A 22,299-nucleotide genomic window follows, 5' to 3' on the forward strand; every position below is an offset into this window, starting at 1 on the left:
AGAAACAGTTCCCCACATAAAAATCATAGTTTGCCTCATTAGTACAATATATTTCCCAAAAAAGTAGTAGTATTTGGAAATCGTAATTTCTGCACTCAACATTACATGAATATAATATTTGAGATATCGTTTATTAGAATACGATTCTCACAAACGCAAGCCTCATAGCCATTTAAAGTGCTACTCAGCTAAACCCATTTCGTGAACTGGTACGGAATTCTGGAATACACACAGCAAAATAATTTTGTCCCGAAAATATGCATCATCGCATCTGGTTGTTGCATATGACAGTTATTCCACAGAGAACAGACGTCCATCTTCAGCATTCGACTTGTGTAAAATCTCTAACGGTTTCGAAGGTAGTTGGGATATCCAAACCAGTTGCGCTACTGTCGTCATGTTTTTGTGGCTGAGTTCGACTGAATTGACAGCGGTTATTCCTCTACCCAGTTAAACTAGTCCGGAACCGGTTCGGACTTCCAGCATGAATTCCAGCTCAAATGCATTAACCGATAGAGTCGGAATCGGTTGTTTTCTTTGAGCAAGATTCCATACTGAATCCATTCAGGATTTTGAACCGGTTCCGGAATGGATTTGACGGATAGTTGGGATAGGTTGGTGTGGCGGCGCTAGTGGTTATCGTTTATTAATTCAAATGTTTACACTCGTTTTTTAAATATTTTTGTTCGATTATGGATGTCTGTTCTCTGTGGTTATTCTCTATCAGGATGAGATATGCAGAAAATAGGGGAACAAAATGGCAACCTTCAATCCCATCGTTAAAATCTAGCAGTGCACACAGAAAAAGACAGATTGGCTCGGCTAGATCAAAAATTTGACAGTTTCGCTGGCTCAAGATGGCGTCTCAGCATATCTCTTTCTGCAGGATAACTAGCATATGATTAAGTTTGATTTTTTTTTGTGTTTCGAATTCATCTCGACAGTAACTAGCACCAACTGGGTGCCTAGTTAGACAATGTATCTAAACTAGTACCAGGTCATGTCCCGGGAAGCAAAAGCAGAAGCTCTGGTTTGCTGACGAAAAACCGAAAACGAACTCTTGTATTATGGCTAGGGGGCCAAACGCCTGGCATTATGCAATATTAATTCCCAATAGGTAAAATTGGATTAAACCAATTTGCGCATTGAGGGCACAAAACCTATCTTAAATTAAGTTTGATTTTTTTTTGTGTTTCGAATTCATCTCGTCAGTAAATAGTACCACCGAGTTAGACGATGTATCCAAACTAGTACCCACGTTAGCACTAGTTAGGCACATAAAAAATCCAAACAGTTCACACGATATATGTGAACGTCTAAGCAACTGGGACATCACCCGGGATAAGTTTCCAATTCGAAACACAAAAAAATCAAACTTAATTTAAATTAAGTTTTGTGCCCTTAATGCGCAATATGATGTTGGGTTTATTTATTTTGCTGCTTTTAAAATTTAAAATTTAGGTGAGCCTTTATAATAAACAACGCATAATGCTATATTTCAATCACTAATTCGAACCACCTCGGCACAGTAGCGAATCGCAAGGCCTCTGTTTCTAGTGATCTCTACATACACATTTCATACCAGTCCTTTCAAATATTTTGTTGTTGAAAATCTATATTATCCTAATAAAATAAATTGAAATTGGCTGTATACAGTGATAAAAAAAAGTTTGATAATTTTGCGCATTCAAGAGTTTGGAGCATCGTTTATTATAAACAATCCATTCTAGGGGCAGATCACTTGTGATGCATTTTTAAAATCAGCTAAATTAAATGCATTTCTTTCCATCAAAACAGACATTCGTAATGTATTTTGCGTTGCGTGCAGTGTATTTTGCGTTGCGTGTAAGACGTCAAAACCCTACAAAAAATCAGCCCTACATTCAACAAAACGTCGAACAATGTGAATCAGCGTAGGACGTTTGTTAAACAAAATTTTCTGCGAGGGAGTGCAAAGTTGATGCAAAAATGGAAATTAAATGCATTTTTTCTAATTTGATGCAAATTTGTTATACATTTCTAGAGTGATCTGCCCCTAGCATCCATTGCATTTCATGCAATAATCTTACTACAGCATGTTTCAACTGTTATGTAAATGGTTTATCAATATTGATGTGGTACGATTGACAATAATTTAGATAAGAAATGTTAAAAAATGGCTCCCCGAATAGAAATGTACAGTAACAAAACTATGATTTTCACTGTGACAGTACATTAATTTTACAATAATTTACAGTAAATTCTAGTGTTTGGCTATAATACAAAAACAATAAATTTTAACGTTTCTACAGTAAATTTCAATGTAAAATCGACTTTTACAGTAAAAAAGGGGGGTGGTTATGTATCTTAACATTAAAAAAATCGATTTTTTTCCATACATTTTTTTCTCGAAAACAGTAAAATTTAATGTGAATTTATTGTATCAATTTTTTGCTGAACAGTAAAGTTGATTGTTACAATAAATTCTATTGTAAATCTACTGCGAGAATACCGCGTCCAACAATGTTGAAACAGTAATAACTATAATATTTATTGTTTTATGATTGTTTGTAGGGTAAATGCTATTGTAAAATTCTATCCGGGTCCATGGAGGAGCAGACGTATTTGTTTTAGAATTGTTCTAAACAAGAAAATCTGTATAAATGGCAGCTTTGTTCAATACCGACTTGCGGTAGCCATGCGTGATGAAACGAACTACCTCTCACTCGAGCAGGAATGCACACACACAACTACTATATGGCAATGAAAAACACCCCTAGCCTCAACGGCAACCAATCAGCGGCAGTGGAAATGACGTCTCATGCTATTTTTAGATACATGATTCATGAAAAACAGCCCGTAGTGCTAAAATCGCTTCAATCGTGTTTCAACCATTGAGCAGTGAACAGTGTACTTGTGTGTCGTAATTCATACATTTTGTCTTCAATTTTTTTTTTTGCTGTGTCGCTGGTGGTACTGCTATTATTCCAATAAGGAAACCCGGGAACAAATAACAAATTGTAGTGAACGTGGTCGTTTTTCTGTGATTGCAAAATAGAAATAATTTTGTTTCCAACCTCCTGGCACGGATTACGGAGGCGGTTAGGAAAGTGTGAATTGTGAAATTTTCTCGAATGAATTTCGTTGTTTACCCACAGTAATCGTGACAAAGGGGTGTACTGGGTGTACTAGATGGATATTTACTGGTATTGGTACGAATAAAGACAAAGTTATGCGCGAGCTTTTATCAATAATGTTCAAAGTAAGCAATTGATTTTTTGTCGGCTGACAATCCTAAATAAATAATTGATGAGTCCTTGAGACAACCAACAGCAGTGAGTTCTACAGAATAAAGTCAAAACGCAACATCTCAACGAAGCAAGCGGCATCAATAAAACAAATCAAGTGACCTTAGAGTGGAAAGACGAAGCATAGATTGATAAATAAATACATTTTATTAACAGTTTGCCTTGAGAACGATTACGTCTTTTTTTACTGCCGAGCAAACTTGTGCTGGCGTCGTATTGTAGTGTGAGTGGTCTAAGTGGAACTTCATTGACGAAGGCAAAAACAAACAAGTGTCTGGTTTGGTTTTGGGAATAACAGTTTGTCACAACTGCCCAAATCCAATTGAGAAAGCATTCAAAATGAGAAATACCGTCAACAATAACAGTATGGAATCATTCTACGAGGATAGTAATGCCCAGTACGTGCCAGCCACGAGCCAGGCACAGGCTAACACCGGAAATGGATTAAAACGACCTGCAACCCTGGAGCTGAATCCGGGAAAAAGTCGCAAAGCACGATTCAATGCTTCGGTGACGGCACCTCCCGTGCTGACCTCGCCAGATCTGTTGAAACTAGTCTCGCCGGAACTGGAAAAGATAATCATCAACAACGCTGCCCTACCCACGCCGACGCCAGGCAGTATCCTATATCCCACAAAGGTAAGCTGGCAAAAACACGTCAGGTCGTAAAATCGCTTGGTTTATTGTATTTGAAGGGGTACTCGAACTTTAATGCTAATTTATGCCGTTTGGAATACATCCACATGCCATACGGTCGTATATAGGTGACGGACGATTCCAAAATACTTTCGGGTCCGATGGATGTGTGTGCGAAAGCGTGCTGCTCTTGTGGCACATGGCACTGCTCGCAAATTAGTACTGTCGCTGTTTCTTTGTGGGGGGACTGTGCAATGTCTTGAAGGTGTGGCGTATAATGTATGGCAAATGAAGGTTGGATTTTGAATTTCGGTAGACACTCATTAATCGATGACAGTAATGTATGTCCACTTACAATATTGTGCGCCATCGCTTTGCTTTTTTTTTCTTTTTGCGAGTATGATACAACTGATTAGTTTGACGAAGCAAGTAGGAAAAAGTTCGCTGTTATGGACTCTGCAGATAAGATGGAACTGCAGTGCTTACAAGCTGCAAAATGCAATAAAAGTGTAATGATATTATAACATTTTTGGAAGATTTCAAAAGGTTTTAAAAGATACTGTTATGATCAGATATGCGAAATATCAAATATTCAAACAAACTATTTTCTTTTTATATTTTGGACTGAAGAAAATAACAATTAAAGTCTAAAAACCGTTGATTTCGAGAATTATTTCAAGGTTAACATGATGTACAGTTGAGTAGAGAAAAAACAGAAACAATGTTATCACTTAAAATATAGAAACATTTTTTGAAATTTAAATCATGTTAACGCAAATGACGATATTGTGTCTCTTTTTCACAACCTAAAAGACATTTACTTCATTTTTTCAATTTAGATTACTATATTGATACAATATGAGCACAAGTAACGGCTTGTGTGCCATTTGCTAGCTGTTCATTAATGGCGGGTCAAGGCTTGTTAATTTTTCTAGGTCTGGATGCATAAGTATTGCAAGGTTGGCGCTGATTCTAATCAAGTAACAACCAATTAGGGTATGTCATAAATGTAATGAATAGTGTGCAAAATCAGTAAGGTTAAAAGTGTAACAAAAGTACCCATTTACATTTAATGCCGACCCGAACCTGAGAATTTCAAAATTTTCAAACCCGACCGAAAATTTATAGTTTGAGAAACTCGACTTGGATACTAAGGATCGACCAATGATCTCTAATATTTTTAATTTTGGGCACCCAAGCTGACTCATCTAAGAATTATAGAATCACTCGAACCTGAAGTAGCACTGCCGGAGTATTGAGACTGAAATATAATATCAATGTCGGCTAATGTACAGTTTTCTTGAAAAGACATTCAGCACGTTCCAAAAAAACCCCTAAAGTATTTGAATTTTCATTTGATTGCTTATTTTTTTGGCGTATCCACACATACCGCCAAGTTGGCGGATTTTCTGCGCAATATATTTTTGTCTCTAAAAAATGGAGACAGCGGATCAATCGTTTTAATAAAATTCAGAGATGTTACCAAAAGTCTGCCCTTTCATGCCACGTGTTCTATTCATGTTGTAAGTTGGGGTTTGCCCACTACTCGGGTTCTTGTTTGCCCGGCGTACCCTTCTTTTCAGGGCGGCCTAGGTGCCTCTACAGAATTTCGGATTTTCGTAACACAACAAACTAACGGAATACCAACAAATAAATTTAATTTTACCGTGTTTATTTTCCACTGTCACTCTCCTCCACCGTCCGTTTAACTGCTGCTGCTACTGGCGGGTTCCCTCCGGCCGGGACAACAACGGCCGTGTATTTGGATTGTTTCCGTCGGCTGCTCCGGCAGCGGTCCTTTTCGATTAGCTAGGGAGGTGAGCAAGGCTCTTTTGTTGGAACCTCCCAAGCGACAGGGCGACTAATCGCCGGGTCCACTCACTCCCCGTGAATGACCCTGGTAGATACCGCAGTAAACTACCTCAGGTGGATCCGTTGTCCTACCTGCTTCGCCCTCCTTTGCGATTAACTGTGGAGGAGAGCAATGCTCGTTCGGCTGATCCTCCACAGTGAGGGCGGCGTGGTATCACGGGGTCCTTTGTAGTTAGCCGGGGGAAGCGAGTGGCTCCTTTGCAATTAGCTTCCCTTCTCCGGCGACCCAAAACCACAAACTTACGCGCCCGAACCACGGGCCGGCACTTTCGACAGGAATCTACCGTCGCACACGCGCACTAAACTTTTCGTTACGGTGGCGGGAAACTGTCCCGAGAAAAAACAATCTTCTGGACGTCTGATCACTACCGTGGTTCGTCGCTTTCTAACCTTTTCACGATGGCCGCCTTTTCCACTCACCCAAAACAAACACCAAAACCAGCACCAAAAAAAACAGTACCGCCGCATAGCTGTCATCGCTATGTGCAGCATATCCAGCACACTTATTGCAGCAAGAGGAGAGCGGTGGCCTACCTAAGCCCTATGTTATTTATACAGAAACGTAAAACAAAAATTATCTAACCTATCTGTACGAATAAAACCGTTCACAAACGCGAAAATTAACAAAAATTTACAACTAAATGTGAACGGTACCGAACAGCGGTGAGCATAATTTTACGTAAACAATACACTCTACGGAGTGTATACGCAAAAAAAGGGTATATTTCCACCCAGTGCAAAATTGTTACCCTGGCGGGTTACAATCTCGCCCACACCGGGTGGAAAAAAATTGGAAACAATTTTTTTCTAACCTAACACCTAACACCGATACAATAATAATACGCAATGAATAAATAAATAAATAAACAAAGAAAAACTAACTACACCTAATTATTTCTTCCGCAATTTATCAAAATTCATCAAAAAAAAAATAATCGACCGGGTGTCCTCATTGGTGAAAAGTTTGCCTGTGTTTGGTCCGATAATACTGACAGCATACGCGAAGCGAGAGGTTGTCAGCCATCGTCATTACTCGGTTATGGGTTGAACCCTAAATCCAATCCGAAAACAAGATCGGTAACAACTCGATATTCCTAAAATTCTGCAAGTGACATTGACAATTTTCAATCTTCCAACTTGCAGGGGAACGGTTGTCGGCATTATTTTGTTCGTTTTTTTTCCTCGACTGTCCAGAAATGCCTCGTGTTCTTACGGTACCAGTACTACACGCCTGTGTTGGGGTTTCTATCCAAAAACATTCATACAATTATCCCATTCATTCATCCTCAATCACTGGCCTACTCGATCATTCACATTCCGATAAGCACTTCGAATTAACCCCAAAACAATTTTATCTTATCATTCACACATGCATTCATTCCTTCAATATGATTCTGCACTCAAACATTCACACATACCATACCGCTTAACACGTCATCGTTTCTCCCACTCACAGACATTCCGAACAAAATGTTTGTATATTCGTCCCTTTTCGCCTCAAAACGCTTCGTATATGGCAAAAGAAACGTTTGAGAGGGACCAAAGAATGTCTTTCGCATAATTTAAACAGATCAAAATGATTCCCGCTGGGATCAAACGAACCACCCCAGGTTTAACCACAAACCCAAAATTATGCGAAATGAAATTTTATTCGATTCGAAATCGAAGACGCGAGGCGCTTTTTACCCCATTCGCTCTTCCACTCACACTACTCTGATCCAAATCGGGCTACACCTGCATGATGCAGAGCATTGATGCGAACATCGGGGAAACTGTCAAAATTGATGATGATATTTTCATCCATCTGAATGGATGAATGAATCATCCTCAAAATATAAATAAAAATAAAACAGTTCGCGAAATCGGTTCGCAAACTGTTTTTATTATTCCGTTTACGGTCGGTCCCGGAGTAGTGGAACCACTCACGCGAACGAAGTGTTCCCGGCGAAGAGGGGAAAGGTGTTTTTTTTTATATAGTGATTAGTGACCCAAATAAGGAGATATTTTATATAATTTAGTGCACCCGTAGGTGCGAGTGTTCCCCACAGAAAGGGGTTTTTGGAAAATTTTATGTTGCCGAACACGGCAGAAGAATGATGTGTATGCATCCGGCGGTGAAAAGACGGTATGATAGGTTCGTTTTGTTTCTTCCAAACACTGGTACTGCTTTGGTAAGAAAATTTTGTTTACCGTAACCGTTTCGACCGCCGGAGCAAAGCAAATTAGTGGATAATTTGGTTACCTCACTGCGCGAGTGGGGCGCAAAAGAATTTTTTTGTATTTGTTTGCCGAACACGGCAGGTAGTGTATTTAGATGCGTCCGGTGCCCGGGAGAACGGCACGGTATAAGATTAGTGTTTTTTTTTAATAGAGTATTCCACCCTACCGTAGTCGTCATCGGGGCCGGAGCATATATTTCGTGCGAGTGTTTGTTTATCACACTGCGTGAGTGTGGCTCTGAAAAATTGCAAGAAGGTGTTGAAGAACCTTCTCGCGGCAGAGTTGGTCTTCCACAATAAAAATAGAGAAGACGGAGAAATGTTTATTGTTTTTTTATTCGGACCAAAGTCCGTGTTGTTGCCGTCGGGAACTGACGGCTGCTTTTGGAAAACTCCCAAGTGGGTAATCCATATAAAAGCATACCGTCAGTCCACAGACGGCACGGAAAAGTTTTTATGCTGGTTTAAGGAGATTTGCTGGCCAAACTCCGAGATTTTTACCTGCTAAATCCTCCAGCTCGTAGGAGGATACACCTTTTTTTGAGACAATTTTTGCCGGTAAGTATTGTGGTCCAAGTTTAGCATTGTAAGACTCGAGTGCATTCGACAACTTCATGTTTCGACGGTACACCATTTGTCCCGTTTCAAAAGGTTTGGAGAACTTTCGATGACGCAAGTTGTACTGATGTCGAATGCCCTCGCTTGCCTTTGCCAAACTTTTGACCACAATCTCCCGGATTTTGTCTATCTGTTGGTGTCTTGTTTCTAGGTCACCCTCACCGGAAATCCTGCTGAAGTCATCGGCAGATGCCATTTCACACCCGTGTATAATGAAATGAGGACTAAACCCAGTGGAGGAATGAACGGTAGTATTTAGGATGCGCTCCACATCACTGATGTGGACATCCCAGTTGCGCTGCTCGGTTCGAGCATATGCCCGGATTGCGGTGTTTATCGAGCGATTTGTTCGCTCCACTGGGTTAGCCTGCGAATGATAGCGGGAGTTCAGCCAATGTTTGACGCTGGTTTCTTTTATGAATTGACTGAACTCCTTCGAGGTGAAAGTGGAGGCATTGTCGCTTAGCAGAATTTCCGGGCTACCATGGCGATTGAACCACTGTTCGCGCAGTATCGTACAGAGTGACGTACTGGCGATTTTGCGAACGGGGGTTAACATGACGTACTTGCTGAAGACGTCGAGGACGACAAGCAAGTGTTGATTGCCACGTTTGCTTTTTGGAAGAGGACCAATATAGTCCACAGAAACCATTCGCCATGGTGCATTAGTCGCACGCGACTTACCCATTTCGGGCTGGACTGGGACGAAAGGAGCTTTGATTTCCTTGCACGTCCCACATTCTCGAATAAACTTTCGAACTTCCGATCCCATACGAGGCCAGTAATATCGCAACTGCACTTCGTGGATCGTTTTATCGTATCCCACGTGAAGCAAATTTTCGTGGGTACGTTGGATCAAATCTTGACGGAACTCGGGTGCTGGGACGAGTTTCCAACTAAACCGCGAGTCGCACGGAACAACTTTCGAGTTTACATACTTGAAAAGTTGATCATTTTCTACTTTGAAGTCGGCATAGTCATCAGGATTTTGGATAACTTTGGACTTCATGGAACAGTACCAGTCTGAGGTGGACAAAGCGGAAACGGCTGCTACGGCCCGGGATAACGCATCTGGAACGACATTGTCCTTGCCTTTCCGATGCTCAATAGACATGTCATAGAGTTGCAATTCTAAACTCCAACGACTCAAACGTGAACTGGTTTTCCATTTAGTCTTCAGTATCCATGTAATCGCTGACGAATCAGTGACCAGTCGAAAATGATAACCTTCCAAGTAACCTCGAAAGTGTTCAACCGCCATTATCACCGCCAGACCTTCCTTTTCAGTTGCATGATAGTTCCTTTGGGGAGTGGTCAGTTTGTGCGAAAAGTAAGCAACTACTTTCTCACCCTCGGGATACTCCTGCACCAGAACAGCAGCGACTGCTACGTCACTAGCGTCTGTCTGAAGAATGAATTCTTTGGAGAAGTCTGGTGGGACTAAAACTGGAGGAGTGACTAGAAGTTCCTTAATTTTGAGGAACGCGAGTTCTGCCTCGGAGTTCCAAACTAAGCTCTTGGTTTTCGTTTTGAGCAGATCGGTCAAGGGAGCGGTGACCTCACTGAACCGATCAATGAAACGGCGGTAATAACCGCACATCCCGAGGAAACGACGAAGTTTCGTCACGGTAACCGGTCTCTCGTAGTCGAGAATCGGCTGAATTTTGTCAGGATTGACCTTGAGTCCGTCCCGATTCAACAAATAACCAAGAAACTTTAGTTCGGGGACTCCAAAACGGGATTTTTCCAAATTGATGGTTAGATTGGCTCTTGCTAGACAATCGGCCACTGCTTTGAGCAACTGTATGTGATGCTCGAACGTTTCGCTTACCACGATGATGTCATCTAGGTAGACGAAAACGTAAGGTTCCCATTTACCTCGTCCTAGAACCTGGTCCATCAGTCGCGCCAGAGTAGCGGGGCTGTTGACGAGACCAAATGGTAGACGGGTAAATTGGAACATACCCCTGCCGGGAACACTGAAAGCGGTATATTTGCGACTATCCTTAGCCAGGGGTACCTGGAGAAAGGCCTCCTTCAAGTCTATGGTAGACAGGTACTTCGCCTTGGGTAAGCCGCCCAATATTCGCCCAGGGTGGGGCAGAGGGTATGCATCCCGTACAGTACGCTCATTGAGAGGCCTAGCGTCTAGACAAAGGCGGATTGAGTCGTCTGGTTTCGTGACCGCCACAATATTAAGCGACCAATCCGAATCAGACTCCTCGATAATTCCCATAGACCGCCATCGGTCAACCTCTTCCCAGACCTTTGACAGTTTCTTTGGGCTCATGTGATAAGGATATTGGCAAACGGGTGCCGCACCTTGGAATTCATCTTTGATGACAATCCTGTGCTCTGTGAATGAGGTTGGGCTTAGCTTTCCGGGCTCTACTGCCTGGAAACACTTCTTTACTTCTTCTACGCGCGCTAACTGTTCCGAAGTGAGTATCGACTCACGCGGTACTTCATCTTCTTCATCGTCTTCTGATTCCTGACCTGAGTTCAACAGAGCACAGTTTTGTATCTCAGGAGAAATCCCAAAGGCGCGCCAAAAGTCCATACCTAGAATGGAGTTGACGGTCAGATGCTCTACTACAAGAGTGCATAGGACCTTTGTCAAATTTTGAAAAGTATACGGGAGATACGCTTGTCCAATGATTGGTAAGGATTGACCATTTGCAGAACGTAGTTCGAATGGTCGTTCCAGCCTTTTCAAGGGACTTTTCGAAAACTTTCGGTATAGCTTTTTAGTTATAATTGTGGCGTTACTACCACTGTCGAGCAAGGCTTTGAAGGATTTGCCGTACACAGCGACTATTGCAAATGGACGGTTATCGAACGGGTCGTCAAGGACGATGGTTTCGACGGACAATGAATTATCATAGTCCTCATCACGAGCCGGTCGAAAACTGTCGTAAATCTGGGGATTAATAATGAGTTGTTCTTTGGAGCGCTGCTTTACTGCCAACTGCGACTTCAGTTGGTTCTGATCCCGTTTTTTAAGCAGTAAGGGCAACGAGAAACATCAAAACCTTTAAATCCGCACACTATGCAGAAGACCCGCCTTGGTTTCCGGCATTCCTCATATTCGTGTCCTTTGTCTCCACAATTGTAGCAGACGCCGAGCACTGGAGGACGATGCTTTTCCACCAAATATTCTAGGCACATCATAGGTTTCTGCGATGGTTCGATCGGTTTTTGATTGTTTCCCTCGAGATTCTTGCCATCCTGATTCCCTTGCTGTTTCTTTTTCTGGTTGTCAGGAGGCTTGTTTGAATCAAGACCTGCCGGTTTGGCATTCTTGCTCCAAAACGTTTTGGATTTTGCGTTGCCGTTATTCTGTCCACCTCCCTTTTGGTTTTGATTATTTTGTTTTTGTTTGTTTTGTGGTGGATTATCAAAATAAGCAGCAACTTCCCGAGAAGAACCGAAAACTTTCTGATAAATCGGCGTCTTGGAGGCGTCGATCGATTTACCAAGACTCATCAATTCTGAAAGCGTGTTCACTGGCCTGAGAATCAGCATTTGTTTATAATCGGCTTTCATGTTCCGCTTGAGCACGTCGAGTTTTTCGCTCGGTGCCATTGGAACCGTCATAGCACGAAATATTTTTTCCATTTCCAGGAAATATTCCTGGAAAGATTCGTTACGCATCTGCCGGCGCTGGAGAGCCTTCATCTTGAGCGTAGCATCAAGTTCAGGATGTACAAAATTTACCTTGAGCTCGCATACAAGATGGTTCCAGTTGAACAACCGGTTTTGCGCACGCATAGCCTGATACCAGGTCAAAGCATTGCCAGTGAACAAATGCATCGCAGAATTGAAAAGTTCGTCTTCGCACATTTGCTCACACGCAGCGTAACTCGCTACGGTGTCCAAGAATTCATTTAGTCCCGTTCCTTCATCAGTTCCAGCATACTTCCGAATTTTCCAATCAGCGACGCGCTGCGGGTTACGCGAGTAATTCCTGGGGGCCACCATCGATCCGTTTCCCGCATTGGTGGATATCGAAAAGTTCGGATATGATGGTCCCGCCAGCTGTTCGGTCAATTCAGGAACGTAAGGCTGGTTCTGAGTTTGGTACGGGGCTGTGAATCCAGTATTCTGTTTCGGTTTCTCGATAGGAAGTGATGGACATAGATTTTGTTGACCCGAGAATCCTCGCTTCAACACAAATTGATCGGGACTGGGCGCCAGTGTTGGGCGAGGAATCTCTGGTGTATCAATTGAATCGGGTACGTCCATCAAACGCAAATCTTCCAGATCGGTCTGCAGATCCTTCTCGGAAGCACTTTCCTTCTGATGTACTAGTGCCCGAAGTTCATTGACGGATTCACGAAGTGAGACAACTTCTTGAACCGTCTTTCTCAAAACTGACGAAATTGTTGTCAGTGAAGCAATCCCGCCCATTAGCGTTTCGGTAGCTTTTGAAAAAGCATCAGACCCCTGAGACGCTAGGGCTTTATTATCGTCGGATTGCTGTCGCAATTGTCGAATCTCGTCCCTCATCTCGCACAAGACACGCAACAGGTCGTCTCCTACGAGCTGTTTGGAAAGAGATCCTTCGTTATCGGAAGGATTGGATCCCTGTGGAATTGCAGGTACGTCTGTACTCAGCAAATCTCCCAAAATCTCTCCATCCTCCCCTTCTTGGTTGTCATGAGGAAGTGCTGCCTGTTCGTCACTGAAATGACTGGCATAAACTGCTAGAACTTCCTCCAGCAACCCCGAAATTTCCTGGTTGACCTCCCCTGCCGCATAATTTCGGATAACCTGGAGCCTAGACCCCAAATGAAGCAACCGTGTTCGGTAAATCTCCTTGTTTGGGCACCGGTACTGGAGATCTTCCTTGATTGTTAGTAATTTACCAAGGCAGATCTCCTTTTCTTCACCCACGTCACCCCGGAAATTGCGTACTAATTCCCTCCGAGACGACCGCTCATGCGACAAAATTCCCCGAAGACGCCGCTGCCGCTGGACACCCGAAAGATCCGAATCAGGAGAGATAAAAATGCTTCGAGATACCAACTCAAAATCCAGCTCATCGAAATGTAAATGATCGACGCGCATGAACACACACGCTTGGTTGAATTTCTCCAACGCCATCATAACTTGCGCTATATTGGAAGAAATCACCAAGACACAAAGCATGTAAGTACTGACACGGTATTATTTCTGATTTTTCGCCCACTAACGATTCCCTTAAAATTTCAGGAAATCAAGCTGCTCCAAAAATGTCTCAAACCGGATTGAGAATACAAGGCGATTGGCCACCGCAACCGAATAAATGACAACAACCTTCAAACTACTCGTCCGGCAGACCAAACACAAACAACGCAATCCACAAATTCGGACAAAAATAAAAAGGAAAAAACAAAAAATCGAAAAAATACGCCAACAAATGTAAATAAATAAATAATACGACCGCGGAACAATATTGCGGAAGAAACCTCACCGACTGTTCTACGAAAATCCTAGATTTAGTAGAAGCACCCCACACTCCGGAAGAAAAAAATATTTTCCAAAATAGGAAAATATTTTTTTCAGTGTGTTTTGCGCTGTGCGCCAAATGTAAGTTGGGGTTTGCCCACTACTCGGGTTCTTGTTTGCCCGGCGTACCCTTCTTTTCAGGGCGGCCTAGGTGCCTCTACAGAATTTCGGATTTTCGTAACACAACAAACTAACGGAATACCAACAAATAAATTTAATTTTACCGTGTTTATTTTCCACTGTCACTCTCCTCCACCGTCCGTTTAACTGCTGCTGCTACTGGCGGGTTCCCTCCGGCCGGGACAACAACGGCCGTGTATTTGGATTGTTTCCGTCGGCTGCTCCGGCAGCGGTCCTTTTCGATTAGCTAGGGAGGTGAGCAAGGCTCTTTTGTTGGAACCTCCCAAGCGACAGGGCGACTAATCGCCGGGTCCACTCACTCCCCGTGAATGACCCTGGTAGATACCGCAGTAAACTACCTCAGGTGGATCCGTTGTCCTACCTGCTTCGCCCTCCTTTGCGATTAACTGTGGAGGAGAGCAATGCTCGTTCGGCTGATCCTCCACAGTGAGGGCGGCGTGGTATCACGGGGTCCTTTGTAGTTAGCCGGGGGAAGCGAGTGGCTCCTTTGCAATTAGCTTCCCTTCTCCGGCGACCCAAAACCACAAACTTACGCGCCCGAACCACGGGCCGGCACTTTCGACAGGAATCTACCGTCGCACACGCGCACTAAACTTTTCGTTACGGTGGCGGGAAACTGTCCCGAGAAAAAACAATCTTCTGGACGTCTGATCACTACCGTGGTTCGTCGCTTTCTAACCTTTTCACGATGGCCGCCTTTTCCACTCACCCAAAACAAACACCAAAACCAGCACCAAAAAAACAGTACCGCCGCATAGCTGTCATCGCTATGTGCAGCATATCCAGCACACTTATTGCAGCAAGAGGAGAGCGGTGGCCTACCTAAGCCCTATGTTATTTATACAGAAACGTAAAACAAAAATTATCTAACCTATCTGTACGAATAAAACCGTTCACAAACGCGAAAATTAACAAAAATTTACAACTAAATGTGAACGGTACCGAACAGCGGTGAGCATAATTTTACGTAAACAATACACTCTACGGAGTGTATACGCAAAAAAAGGGTATATTTCCACCCAGTGCAAAATTGTTACCCTGGCGGGTTACAATGTATATCTACCTACATCAAAACGGTAACAAAAAAAACTGAAAACACTACCAACTAGCCCCGGTCTCCCCTACTATTCATCCGCACGTATGTGATGTCGCGTGTAACCGTGTGGTAACCTGCATGTTAGTGTGTGTTCAGATGCTAGAAGACAGTGAGTTCCGCTGTATGTATGAATGTAGAGACCTAGGTTGCTAGGACCAAGAGTAGAGACTTCCGGACGTGACCATGATTCATGATCGCGCGAATACTGGCATTTGTAGGTTCACGTTTGAGACAACGTTTGTGTATTTTTAAGTGCTAGGCGGTTCACTTTATTATCGGGGTGTTATCATGTTATGCCGATGAGACACAGCGAAGCCGGTATAACAGAACTTCTACTCAAACGGAACATAACGTACATTCATACATTCATCAGTCGTTTGATTCGAAATACAAATTGTGTTTTTGTTTTGGAATTTAGCGTCAAGCCGGGGCTAAATTAGTCCAGCAATAAGTTAGTGTCGGTTTCTGACTAAAAGAAGCTTAAAAGCACCCGTGATTTTATAAAGTTAGGATTTATGCTCTTCATGTACAAAGAGTGGTTTCACCAAAAAATTTCGCCCTAGGGAGAAATTTTGGTGCTCACCCAAATTTTTTTCCTTAGGGATTATTTGTTTTGGCTATACAGTCTTCGGTTTCCAAAAGCACTATTTTATCTTTATCCGACGTATCGGTTCGTTTGGATCCTTCTTCAAGGATGCTAAAACTGTCGGTTCCTTGCTATCGGCCAACAGCAAAGAAGAACCATAGCAACGTAATTTACTAGATAGACTGTACTAATTGTAGGTGTTCGTACATAGGAATGACTAGCACAATGTTAAAAAACCGTATCAGTGGTCATCGGTCCAACATGAGAAAAACTTACAACGCTTCCTGATGCGAGGTACACCCACGAAGATAAACTCAGGTTTTTTACACGGGGGATACGTGCCGCGTAAAAACCACGTTAATTGGAAAATCCTCGTAAAAACCGCGTTAATTCGAAAATTCGCGTATAAAAACCTTCAGCAAAAACAGAATATTTTTGGAAGTTATTTTGTACAGATTTCGCAGTCTTTTTGAATGCAAAAGACAGACTTTTTCTTGAAAAGAATTCTAAGTCCTTTTAAATGCAAAGAATTTTGGCAGTTTTTTTGAGCGGATTTCACAATTAACCGGGTCTGGAAGGCTTCTTACGACCCGCTCCTCAACAACATGGATATTTTCGAAACGGGCTTGACTGGTAGGTGCCGGAAATTAATTTTTGATGCCATTTGTATGTCCAAGGGAGCCACCTTCGGTTTGGTGAAATTCGATAACCCATGCGATATGGGTATTTTCGGGATGGTCTTGACGATTGAGTGCAAGAAATTTATGTTTGAGGCCATTTTGAAATCCAAGATGGCGACTTCCGGTTTAACGAAATTAGCTATAACTCAATCAATATAGGTGTTTTAGCAATGGTCTTAACGAGCAGATGCCAGAAATTGATTTTTGATGACATTTTGAAATCCAAGATGGCGATTTCCGGTTTAACGAAATTCTCTATAATCCATCAAGAGGAGGAGGTTCCAAAAATTGATCCTTGAGGCCATTTTGATACCCAACTTTCGGTTTAGTGAAATAACTATAACCTAATCAATATGGGTATTTTTGGAAGTTGTAGTGCAAATAGTTTTAATTAAACAGTTGATTTTACTTGAATTTAGTGTTGCGTTAAATTTGAATCGATTGAAACCCCCAACTCAAACCACAACCTTCTTTTTCTCTTCTCACTTCCAATCTCACCACACTCTTTTGGTTCAACACATAAAAATATTTTGCGTTTCGCTGGTTTATAATTAGATCTTATATTCGAGCACGTTTTGGATGGTTTCCCAGCTTTTTCATGCGGGAATTCCGGTAAACCGGATGTCGCCGTCCAGGATTTTAAAATACCGTGAAACGTCGACCGTTGTCTTTACCCGCGTAAAAAACTTGCAAAAAATCACGCAAAAAATCACGCAAAAAACGCACAAAAAACTGAGTGTACAGCGATAGCTTGCATAAGAGAGAAAACAGCACTGATAGATCACGCAGCCGAAACGGGACACACTTTCCGACCAGACAACCAAAAAATAATCGATCGTTCATTCAAAGTCAATAATCTGCCAATCCTAGAAAGTTGCCACATTAGAAACACACAACACACCAAACGAGCGCAGTCACAGATAATCTTCATGTAGTTTATGCTAGGGTTCCGGACCAAACAGCAGAACACACATTCAGCCTTATTCTACATTACGATGGATCGCTTTTTTGAACGAATGTCATTTGCATTCTCAATAACGACAACAAAATCATATGGGAGCCTGCTTCGATCGAACCACATTCGTTCGACAATGCAATCCGTCGTAATGCAGAATAAGGCTGATTATCGGTAAAAAAACATTAAAAATCAATGTAGAAGCAAGCATAACGAACTTCTTTTTAGAATCCTTGAAAAAGGTCCCACACAGACAAAAACGTCGAATGAAGACAAAATAGTATTTTTTAAACCGAAGACTAAACAATGTTGAATTTTAGCCACATTCCTTTCTCACCGCTTAGTCCTTGGGTCGATTCTGTAATAGACCTTGTAAAGAATTACCACGATCGCTATAAGGAGGTGTTAATGATGAATAAAATCTGTGCTAACGACCAACCAGACCGAACCAATTTTTGTCCGCCAAATTGCGTTGGTTTAAAATATAAGCAATACTGCCACATTCAAAATATGACGCTAACCAAGGCGAATGGAGAAGTTGAAATCTCAGCTCATTATTGAAATTATTAAATTTTAATTATGAGTTCAACCGATGTTAAAAGATGGATCTTCTTGGGCATCTCATGTTGTACAACACAGCAACTCAACAGAGAAATTCGATTTTTAATGAAAGGGAAGATTTGCAGCACTACTCGATTCCATCAGATAGTCAAGTTGGACATACACCTTACTTCTTTCTGTTATACGACATTGGAAGAACCTGATTCATTTAACAAAAATTCAAACCATTTTCGCGGCACCATCTAATTTATTTTTCTATTCTAATCACTTGCAGGCCACCACCGAGCAGGAACAATTTGCCAAAGGCTTCGACGAAGCTCTATTGTCCATGCACGAAAAAGACAACATCAACAAGATGCACCATAACAATAACAATAATAACAACAATATTAATAATAATAACAGCAGCAGCAACAGCGTCACCTCGATTGCAACGGTATCGAGCGTCTCCACCGCTACGACCACCACTCACAACACGATGAGCGGTGGTGACATCACCTATACCGATCTCGGTAAGTAACGTTGCACAACGCGCACCTAGCCTCGCCTCACCATTCCATCCGGAACGATTCGAGTCACAACAGGTGCGTGTAGTTGAACGAATAAATCATTGTTGGTATCGCTTTGCAGATAATTACCCAGGAGTTATCAAAGAGGAGCCTCAGATTGTGCCACAATCGCCACCGGTCAGCCCGATTGACATGGAGAACCAGGAGCGCATTAAGCTGGAACGTAAACGGCTGCGGAATCGCGTAGCCGCCTCCAAGTGCCGCAAACGGAAGCTGGAACGAATCTCCAAGCTCGAGGATAAGGTGAAAGACCTAAAAACGCAAAACACTGAACTGTGCAGTATCGTTTTCAACCTAAAGCAGCATGTAATCCAGTTGAAGCAACAGGTGATAGAGCACCATAACTCGGGGTGCACCATAACCTTGACGGGAAAATTCTAGACTAAACTTGTCCCTAACTTACCGTGATCAGTATCGATCGCTATGAGGAATTATTTATTTACATGCAATCTTGAATGAATACAGCTCTTTTCCTCTCTTCCCGTGTAGATTGTAAGCAATGGTCTAATCTAATAGAGCTAGCATACCGCTTAAACTACGACGAACAGAAATGCCTTACGAGTTGAAACGAGCGTTAGTGTTAACCATTAGACTGTAAGCAATTTCTTAGGAGTGTGCATATTATGAAGAAAAAAAACGCTTGATTATTTTCAGTTGTAAGGCGAAAAAACAAATGCGTAAAACAACACACAAACAAACAAGATTATTCTAGTCCTCGATAAAATGTTCGCAAACAATGAAATTGTAAGCGTTTATTTTTATATTTCACCATTGTAAAAATGAACTCCAATGTGTCATATTGTTCCAATCCGCTAGCGTACCAAGTATTGAGGATATTCGATTTTTGAATTGTTTGGAGAACAAAATTTAAATGCTAAGTAAATTATTATTTAATCTGTAACGACAAACATATAATTACGGCGTAAGAGCCAGCTATCAAAATTTTCCTCAAAGGGAAATTGCGGATAAATCGTTACTGATCGAACATAGTTCACAGTAGTTAATGAAAGAGAAAACTTTTTACTTTTGTTTACTACCAACATCTGTGATTGACGAGTAACGGTATGTCTGAAATTTCCACTCAACGTGAATATTGACAGTTGTCTTTTACGCCATAATCATACGTTTGTCGAATGTTGTTGTAGTAGTCATTGAAAAAAGTGAGCAATCTTAATATTTAAATGTTTACCGCTTGTTTTAGTTTATTAATTATGATTTTATTGCATTGTTTTAGTTTCACTCAATCAATCAACATAAACTATCTGTAAGCATCAGACATTTCGGAAAGCTTAATGGATGTATATATCTAAAGGTTATTTACAATAAAGTTTTTTTTAATTCAACTTGTAGTTATATTGCAAATTGCTTGCAAAATCACATTTTCATTAAATTGAGTATTTCACTTTTAATAATAGTAGTACAATGGAAGTAATTAACACCCAATTTCCCACACTACCTAGTTCGCCGAAATTTTAATAAGGGGTCTCAATATTGAAAACTTTGTGGTGTACCCTTGCTGCGAAACTGGCAGCACGGAACAATAAATATAGGGACAGAGAGAAATGAATCGGCATTCAGAAATAAACTGTCATACAAGTAACCCGTGCTTTATTCGTTCCTAGAAATCTCCCGTCCGAAACATATCGATCCCACAATTGGTGACCCCAACAGTCCCTCGCGAACCATAATTCAATATTAACTTTAGACAAGGGCTAATGAGATTTGTAAACAATCTTTTGTTTTGCTGATTTCTCTGAATTTGTTATAATTTCAACACAGAAAACATTTGAAAAGGCTGCTACGAAGGGCAAAGCTGTAGATTAATGTGCATTTTTCATTAAATTGCACTCGGTAGCGGAATAATGAGTGAAACAAGTTTGTTTACAAAAATCTCTTGAGCCCTTTTGAATAACTAATATTGAATTCTACCTGGAAACGACGCGTAACTAAAAACAGCAGTTTGTACGCAGAACGATCAGCAAGAGGCGGCTGCAACCGTAGCAGTCAAGTTGCCCGATTTTTGGAAATCGGATCCAAGTATGTGAATCGCCCAGGCCGAATCTCAGCGTTAACGGCGGTAGCCTCTCAAAACTAGCAGAAATGGGTGACAAGATGATGGATCTCGTTCCACACGCTGCCGCAGTAAAAGCACCCGAAAACGAAAACACACAATACCTTACTGATCAGATTGCCGCATTGACTGCCGAAATCCGTCGACTGAAGGCACGTCCAGAGGAAAATCGTTCGCGCTCAGCGTCTCGCAACCCGAACAACGAAGCCATCAGTTGGTTTCACCGTAAATACGTAAATACCGTAAACGCGGAAATACGGCTAAGGCACCGGCCTTAGCCCATACCAGTTCCGAAAGTCAAAAAAATTTCTCGCTCACCCGAAACCGGTGAGGTGAGCGCAACACATAGCCGCAGACTATAGATTTTCGACAGAACTTCCAACCCACGATTTCTCATCGATACTGGCTCCGATGTGTCAATCATACCAGCCTCGAGAAACGATAGAAGCCGCGGACCATCTCCTCTCCAGCTTAACGCCGCAAATGGAGCGAAAATTCGAACAAACGAAAATCAGTTGCTAGTAACCGACCTCGGATTACGTCGTAGACTCATCGAAACCTATGGCATTGATGGCATCAGATTTCGAAGTGGGGGCAGTTTTGCAACAATACGTAAACAAAGTTTGGAGGCTTTTGGGATTTTATTCGCAAAAACTTTCACCAGCACAACGGAAATATTCGGTGTTCGGTCGCGAGCCGGCCATTAAGCTCGCCGTGAAATACTTCAGACACCTCGTCGAAGACCGATCACCGTCCATTAATATACGCTTTGGATTTAAATTCTGTCGCACGGAATTCATTAGTAGCTTTACCAAAGATATCATGGCATATCAGCGGAAAAGATAATTTTGCAGCCGATGCGTTATCCAGAATAAAAACAGTCGGAGTACAGTACATTAATTTTCCTCCGTAAGCATTCGGTATCATTTTCTTGATTTTTGGCCATATGGTCGAAATCAACGGGTGAAGGGGCCTAACCTCTATAATCGAAACAAAAAAAACTTTGCCGAAGTACTTCCCAATCAGTGATGAGATTCCAAAGATTTCAAGAACTGTCTCCAGAAACGCTCAAGTGTGTTGCTTCAATACCAGTTTCATCATTGTTTATTACCGAGACTTGAAGACCGACGCGGATTCTCACGATTCCGCCGACACGACAACACTGAGGACTTCGAAGAAATCAAAGCGGACTTTCTTTTGATTAGCGGAGGACGGTGATTTGAACAGATTATAAATTTATTCGACCGATAGCGACACACGTCCAGATCGATGATCGGGTGTAAGGTAACTGGCTTTCAAATCTGTTGCTGATTACTTTATGTCACAGGTTATACAATGCATGTACCTTACCCAGACTAGACGAGCGAATATAAGAAATCGAGTTGATCGATAAATTCTAGGGTGTATCTAATCGTTTTAATTCAAACTTTTATCTCTAGCTTCAAGTTCAGTAATTTTACGTTATTTAGAGAAACTGCATATTTAAATTAAGGCAAATTTTCATCTAGTTTAAGTTTC

At 41.9% G+C, this 22,299-nt stretch overlaps 1 protein-coding gene across 1 annotated transcript; it reads left to right on the plus strand.

The window, feature by feature from the left end:
• The first annotated feature begins 2,869 nt into the window (after positions 1 to 2,869).
• On the plus strand, positions 2,870 to 20,310 carry LOC131688633 (transcription factor Jra). Its single transcript, XM_058973038.1, has 3 exons — positions 2,870 to 3,926; positions 18,416 to 18,653; positions 18,772 to 20,310. Exons 1-3 carry the CDS (start codon positions 3,627 to 3,629, stop codon positions 19,089 to 19,091), a joined length of 858 nt encoding a protein of 285 aa, XP_058829021.1. The 5' UTR covers positions 2,870 to 3,626; the 3' UTR covers positions 19,092 to 20,310.
• Positions 20,311 to 22,299: the final 1,989 nt, after the last annotated feature.

Source organism: Topomyia yanbarensis, chromosome 3 (assembly GCF_030247195.1).
Source record: "Topomyia yanbarensis strain Yona2022 chromosome 3, ASM3024719v1, whole genome shotgun sequence".
Classification (NCBI taxonomy): domain Eukaryota; kingdom Metazoa; phylum Arthropoda; class Insecta; order Diptera; family Culicidae; genus Topomyia; species Topomyia yanbarensis.